The sequence below is a fragment of the Hevea brasiliensis genome, chromosome 11, assembly GCF_030052815.1.
Source record: "Hevea brasiliensis isolate MT/VB/25A 57/8 chromosome 11, ASM3005281v1, whole genome shotgun sequence".
Lineage (NCBI taxonomy): Eukaryota > Viridiplantae > Streptophyta > Magnoliopsida > Malpighiales > Euphorbiaceae > Hevea > Hevea brasiliensis.
In genome coordinates this window covers 18626066-18633615 of record NC_079503.1, presented here as the reverse complement: position 1 = coordinate 18633615, position 7550 = coordinate 18626066, and the positions used below count along the sequence as shown (strand labels likewise).

The window sequence follows — 7550 nt, the reverse complement described above, 5'->3', positions numbered from 1 at the left end:
TATTGTATATAATTATATATTAATATAATTAAATTAATAGTATATACGTATGCAAAACTATTTTTATTAAAAACTAATTAATTATTTATCAAAAAAAATTAATTATATTATTTGCTATAATAATTTTTTTATATAAGCCAAACGGAAAAATTGGAATTAAGTAGCTTAATTTTAATTTCAAATTTAGTTAATTAAAATAATTACTCTGTTAAAATAATAATATTTTAAATTGCTATATAATTTCTTTTTATTATTTATAAAAAAAATTAGCATTTATGAAAATTTTATTAAAAAATAAATATACAGAAACATAAATGACAACACGGTGATGTCACTTTCTGTTTTGGCAGTTCGAGCTCGACGCCTCAGCGAAACGTGGAGCCATGTGGACCCAAAACTCAGGACAAAACGACGACGAACGTGACACATTTTCTTCATATCACCAAAAAATTCCAGAAACTGATCAAAACTCTCTGGACGAGATTGTTTGCCATCTTCACTTCGATGTGTGTGGCTCATCGATTTCCATGACCACCTGTTCATATGTCTTTAACCCCTGCCATTTTGGAGTCATCCCATGTCAAAACTCTAAAACCTCGCCTTATACCCAACACCTATTGATCCCTTTTTATCTCTTTTGCTGCTGCCTCTTTTTCAATGGCGTCCATGTCTAGATTTGTGCTCAAAGATTGCAAGTTACAGACATGTGAAGCTTTCTACGGGCCAAGTTATTGCTTCCATGCCAGGAGGCTAAGACCTCGTCTGGGTATGTTTGGTTTCTGCTTGATTACGTTTAATTGAATTGTGGGTAGTTTTTTACTTTATCTTTTGGTTTTTCTTTTGCCTTATTAGCTGCGATTTGCGTTGAGTGCATCGGTTTATTTTATTTGTGGCATTTTTTCTTGTTTTTATCGTTCAATTTCACATATTATTTATGTGCTTTTTAATGATTTTTGTTGTGCATTTGAATGTTAAGAGCTTAGATGTGGGATCTTTACGCCCGTGAATGGAACAATATGTGCAATCCAATGCAAACCAGTTGTTGCTGTTGCAGCTCCTTCCTGTTTCATTCAAACTTCAAGGTATCTTTCGAAATTGAGTGCTTGATCATCGTGTTATAATATTCCCTTTTGTTTTCACTTATATGTTGTCTTCTCTGCTCTTCAACTGGCAAGTTCATTTAGTCATCATTTCTTAGGACTTCTTTTTTTTATTATTTTTTTTTTAATTTTACCTCAAAGTTCATAAGTTATTATGATCACTGTTTCTAGATGGACTTTCTTCTCCTATTAAAAAGTAATGTTCAGTAGAAGTACTTATTAAGTTTTTCCTTCTCTGCCCTAGTGCTAACTACTATCTAGTTCTGTTTCTTTCCAGTATGCTGAACTCATTTTTAGTCACATATTAGTGAGTTGGGTCATTATTTAAGTTTTTATTTTACTTACATAAGGGCAACGTTCTTCAATGTATGAATAACTACAACTTTTGATTTTAAATAAAAATTTGATTGCTTCATATAGGAACTCCCAAGTTTTGTGCAAGGCTGCCACAAATGTGTCTGGAGAAGTTCCTGATGGTAAACCTAGTGGGATAACCCAGTACGAAAGGATAATTGAAACTCTTACCACTCTTTTCCCTGTGTGGGTATGTCTTTTGTATCCTTGGTACATTTTTCTGATAGATTTCTGGAATTTTTTTTGTATTTTCACTAGATTTATATTACAAAACTTGATCTTGAATTTAAAATTTCAATTTCCAGAACATTGTGTTTGCATGTTAAAAGTTAAATTTTATGAACAGGTGATATTGGGCACCATTGTTGGCATCTACAAGCCATCTGCGGTAATTTTTAACTGTTGTTTCAATGCTGTGAGAACAAGTTACTTTTGCTTAACTGACTGTTGGTGCCTTCTTACAGGTTACATGGTTGGAGACAGACCTCTTCACTCTTGGCCTGGGTTTCCTCATGCTTTCAATGGGATTGACTTTGACATTTGAAGATTTCAGGCGATGTTTAAGAAACCCATGGACTGTAAGAGAACTCATTCATATCTATATTAGCAGGGAGTTCTGGTAAAAACAGTTAGTTAAATTGAACAGCTTCTCTTTCTTTTTCCCTTCCTGATTAAATTATGTGTTCATTTGTTGCAGGTGGGTGTAGGATTTCTGGCTCAGTACTTAATCAAACCATTGTTAGGCTTTGTTATTGCAATGGTATACATTCACCACATTTTTAGTATATGACATTGTTTTTCCCAAATTGTTCAGCTCCTTTTATCTTTATGCATATCTATTTAAAATTATGCAAACAAGTTGATCAACAATAACAATAAAACCATTGACATCCTCTAAATGTTTTTGTTGAACATCAGAAAAACTTCCTTCATTATAGACGCTTTTGGGGCCTTCAAAGCCATTGAAAATGGTCAAATAAATCCATATTGTTTACTTTTTTTTTTTTCTCTTTCCAATGATTTTATTTGGGATGGAAGTGATATTTTGAGGAAGTTTAACATCCAAATTCTTTCCATATGCCTTTTTTTCCATTAGTATTTCACTGATCATAACACATGGAATTTCAGTTTGTTATTTCCTTTTTGACATGTAGAGTTATTATTTTTCTCAATTATTATCTTTTGCAATGAAGCCTAGCTGAGGTTATACTGAAAGTATGCTTCAGATTTAGTTTTAAGGTTGTATAAGATTGAGATCTACAAGGAGCACAAATCCCTTTTCTATCACAAGTCAATGATAAACTATGGTATAGCAAGTACTACTCTGGTTTCAGGATGCTCGTTCTTTGCAAAATGGACACACACAACATCCCAAATTGTGTTGTTCTGTAAACAACTTGTGGTCATTCTAATCTATCACAATGACATTGGTTAAAATTGTTATTGCTAACAGCTTTCTGTGAGATTTTTAGGGTCTAAAATTGTCAGCACCTCTTGCAACTGGTCTTATTTTGGTCTCATGTTGCCCTGGAGGACAGGCATCAAATGTTGCTACCTATATATCTAAAGGAAATGTAGCACTTTCAGTTCTTATGACAACGTAAGTGCAATTTATGTTCATGCATTTCTGTTTGTTAGGTTAATAATCTCTGGCCAACTTTTGTTTTCTTTATTGTTTGGCTGTTAAGTTGGTTTTCTTGCAAATAATATGGATCAAGAGTTATGACACTCGTATTATATCCACTGGGTGTTATTTGACCAGAAAGTTGGTGGTTTTCTGTGTTGAGAGACAGAGGCCTAGGAGTGTGGATCATCAAACAAACTTACCTTCATATTGAACTGGGCTTGGAACGGGGCTTGAAACTGAACTCCCGATCAACTTGCCTAAGATATTTTGGTTTGGATTACCTTGAACTTGTATGCCCTTTAATTTTCTTGTACACTATCAGACTTCATCAAACAAACTTACCTTCATATTGAACTGGGCTTGAAACTGAACTCCCGATCAACTTGCCTAAGATATTTTGGTTTGGATTACCTTGAACTTGTATGCCCTTTGATTTTCTTGTACACTGTCAGACTTTTTCTAACAAACCATATTCCAACATTCCCCCTCAACTACAATTGGGTTTAACTAAGGCTCACAAGAGCTCACTGGCCCAATTATCACTTGCCATTGCATGGGTTGGCTCATCTAGCTCACTGGATAGCCCATAGATCCACTTGAGTCTAGCTCGATTAGCTCAGCTCACGGGTTTGGCTCGCTAGGGCTCAGCCCACCATGGTCTGGGGTCTATGGCTATTGGTCCTCATTGCTCCAATGCCATATTGAGAAATACAAGTTCAGGAGTGTGGATCATCAAACAGACAGGCTTTTATATTGAATTGGGCTTGGCACTGGACTTCCCATGACCAAGTTGGCCTAAGCCATTTTGGTTTAGTTTGTCTTGAACTTATATGCCCTTTAATTGTCTTGTACACTTTCAATGTGGGACTTGTTCCCATAAGCCATATTCCAACACCTTGAATATAGAAAACTTGTGCTGATGTTTTCCCTTTGTGGATAATATTTACCTCAACTAAGGTATCCAGCATTAAGCATATCTACACAATAAAATGGCAAATTTTAAAATATTTTATGTTTATGGAATCATGACTTAATAAATTCTTTCCTTTAGAATAAAATAGGTTGAGTTCCATTCATTTGTAGAAACTAGCAAAGCCTTGTGATTTATGGTTATCTGCCACTTGTTTTAATGCCACTCACTGAGTGTTCTAAAAGCAAAGTTATACAAGGAAGAAAATTATCTTTAGAATGGGTTTGTGTATGATATGAAGGTTGAAATCAAGGGAAAATCATTTCTTTTTGCCGTTCTATTCTTTGGATGTAAATATGAGAAAATGCATATAACTGAAAGTATTGGAATCTTTTTTTTTTTTTTTGTTGGTTATCATGATCAACAAATGTATTTGTGACAGATTCTCTCCTCACCAGAGTGAATGGCTGCAGCTTATAATGAAGAACAATAATTTGTGAAAAAACTACATCTACTATTAGCATCTGTAAACTTTGGATTTCATTGTTAGACCTGTTTCCTAATTTTCTTGAGGATTTCTGTAGGTGTTCAACAATTGGAGCTATCGTCATGACACCACTCCTGACTAAGCTTCTTGCTGGTCAGCTTGTTCCTGTTGATGCTGCGGTACGTTGGACAGGCTTGATTATTGCCTGTCTAAACACCTTTTAAGTTTTTGGTGCAACATGAAATTTGATGACTGGAGGAAACAAATATACTGAATGATTGATGCATCAGTCAAATGGATGGCTGGCCCAATGGCATATCCCCATGAGTTTTGTACATGGCAGGAGTAGCATTTTACTGACATGGTTCTCAAAGCCATGAATGCATAGATATGTTTAGTTTGGTAGACACCCTACCAAGTTGAATGATGTCATTCATAACATAGCAGGTCAAGTTGCCATTCAGGAGTTCTCCATTCTGAATTGCGAATTATTGAATTGTTACATCCATTTCATAGGTAGCATTTTCATATATGATCACAGTCATTCACAGTCAACAGAGTTCAGCTGAACATCAATATGAGAAATATGAGGGTGGAACATTCTAGATCTCAAGGCCGTCTACCATAGTTACAAGAGATAGTTTAAAAATTCCCAGACTTATTTATGCAAAAAAAAAAAAAAAAAAAAAATTAAGTATTTTATTTAAAAATTTTATTTTTCTGCCACCTTTTCAGGGCCTGGCTATTAGCACGTTTCAGGTTGTGTTAGTGCCAACTGTTGTTGGAGGTAATGAAATGGTTTAATATATTTTATGCATTAAACTTGGCTGCATTGAAAATGGCATTTATTTAATGGATTACCACAATGTGTTTATATAACTCGAGTTCTTACCTTGTGGCAGTGCTATCGAATGAATTTTTCCCTAAGTTCACTTCAAAAATAATCACAGTAACGCCTTTGATTGGAGTTCTTCTCACAACCCTACTCTGTGCAAGCCCTGTAAGTTTCAAATATATATTTTAAGTACCTAATATAGCTTTGACATGCAATTTAGATTATTTGGAAACAGTTTCTTCAGTAAGGACTTAACATAATAACTACTGTTTCTAAGATTGGACAAGTGTCAGATGTGTTGAAAGCCCAAGGCGCACAACTGATAATGCCAGTGGCTCTACTCCATGTTGCTGCATTTGCTCTTGGTTATTGGTTGTCAAAAACATCATTTGGTGAATCCACATCACGTACCATATCCATAGAATGTGGGATGCAGGTAAATCTGAGTTATGATGATTTTCTAAAAAGTTTCCTAGTATTTTCCATGACAGAACCGCTCAACTCCCCTACATCCTAGCACAGTAATTTATTGATTGTGATGCTTTTTTGGTGCCATTGACATGTTTACATATGACTCTATGCAGATTACACATCCATAATTTCTATATATAGACCGTGAAAGTATTATATGGACCTTTAAACAATCACAGCTCCTTTTTCTCGATTTATTTTTGTTAGGAAAATTAAGAAAATAAAGTGAAAATAAGAAATGATGAAGGATTATGCTATACGAATCTTATCAATATTTTGTAACCATGGATCATACTTCTTAGATATGCAGAACATGAAGGTTGTTACTTTTGCATTCCTGGTTAACCTTATCAATTATCATGCATTGAGACTCTTTAATCAGCAAATTGCAAAGAGATGATCCTTTGCAATTCATTGGTTTAACAGAGAAGCTGAAAAAATTTTCCATTTATATTATTGAACATTCATTTTGATAAAAACTTTACTGAATCCCATTTCATTAAGAGTTGGAGGACATGGTATGTCACCCAGTTGTTTCTTAAACATTGGGTTTCTAGACTATTTAGTTTTCTTAATTTTTCACTTACTCTTTCCTATGCATCTGCAGAGCTCTGCACTTGGATTTCTGCTTGCACAGAAACATTTCACCAACCCTCTAGTGGCTGTGCCTTCTGCTGTTAGTGTTGTTTGCATGGCAGTAAGAGCTTTACTCATACAGAGAATCTAGATTATGTGTTCTCATTATTGGTACATTTTATTAGAATTACTTCCATAATCTTATTATCTTCCTTGATCTGGCTACAGCTTGGTGGGAGTGCTCTTGCGGTGTTTTGGAGGAACAGACCAATTCCTGTTGATGACAAAGATGACTTTAGGGAATAGTAGTGTTGCCCTTACATTCCTGGATCATAGCTAGCAACGGATGGAAACTCCATTTTTATTCACCTCTTTAGTTTGCACCCTTAGACTTAAAATTTTATTTTATGGGTGAATTATAAGTTTTGGTTTCAGGTAGGTCATAAGCATTACAACTGAGAATGTGAATGCAAATTGAATTTCTTGTTTTACAATGAGAAATCATAGGAATTTCAAAACAATCAAATTGTTTCTTCAAATCAATTTTTAACATAGGTGGGACGGTTTTGTGCACTGGGTATGAAAGTGTATCAATTGGGGGAGTGTGACACCCTTTATCCGTCTACAGTGTAACCGAACAAGATATGTCACACAATGTGCCGGAACACCAGATCTTAACTCATTGATATTTATCATTTCAAAATTTATTTATTTATGGGTCACGTGAAACTTATGAAATTGATGTCATTTACATCATTTATTGAAAATTTTAAATTTATTGGAGGTTACGAAGATTTTTCAGAAAATCCAGTAGAGTACCGACTAAAAATGGAGAAAACAGTTCTTCGGAACCTGTGGAAGACACTTCCAAATATTTTTCCAATTATTCTCAACTCCAAATAATCAATATTATCTCAATATTTCTCAATAATTTTCATTCATTCAATCCATATAATATATAATTCAATTTGAACTCAATTTTATAGAGGCAATACTTAATTTTCATTAATTTACAATATAAAATGACACGAGTTTATAATTTACATGATAACATAAAGACTTAAATACAAAATATAATTTACAAAAATACAAAAGAGAATTCTAGTGGCCTATGAAAATATACTGCAGATGAGAGGTGACATAGGACACTGGCAAATCTGACTCTCACCCAGTCTGGGGCTTACTGGGCT

The 7550-nt window shown here is 34.3% G+C and overlaps 1 protein-coding gene across 1 annotated transcript; it reads left to right on the top strand.

The window, feature by feature from the left end:
* Nucleotides 1–436: 436 nt before the first annotated feature.
* LOC110651980 (sodium/pyruvate cotransporter BASS2, chloroplastic) lies at nt 437–6886 on the top strand. The gene is made up of 13 exons (XM_021807463.2): nt 437–766; nt 977–1082; nt 1521–1644; nt 1801–1842; nt 1919–2032; nt 2152–2214; nt 2927–3054; nt 4576–4657; nt 5214–5265; nt 5381–5478; nt 5591–5749; nt 6392–6481; nt 6589–6886. Exons 1-13 carry the CDS (start codon nt 658–660, stop codon nt 6664–6666), a joined length of 1245 nt encoding a protein of 414 aa, XP_021663155.2. The 5' UTR covers nt 437–657; the 3' UTR covers nt 6667–6886.
* Nucleotides 6887–7550: the final 664 nt, after the last annotated feature.

Bases quoted from the DNA above. Each gene is read 5' to 3' on its own strand.
- LOC110651980 (XM_021807463.2), top strand. From the start codon at position 658: ATGGCGTCCATGTCTAGATTTGTGCTCAAAGATTGCAAGTTACAGACA. The intron at 1,843-1,918 runs GTAATTTTTAAC...GCCTTCTTACAG, and splicing joins GCATCTACAAGCCATCTGCG to GTTACATGGTTGGAGACAGA. The intron at 5,750-6,391 runs GTAAATCTGAGT...ATGCATCTGCAG, and splicing joins CCATAGAATGTGGGATGCAG to AGCTCTGCACTTGGATTTCT.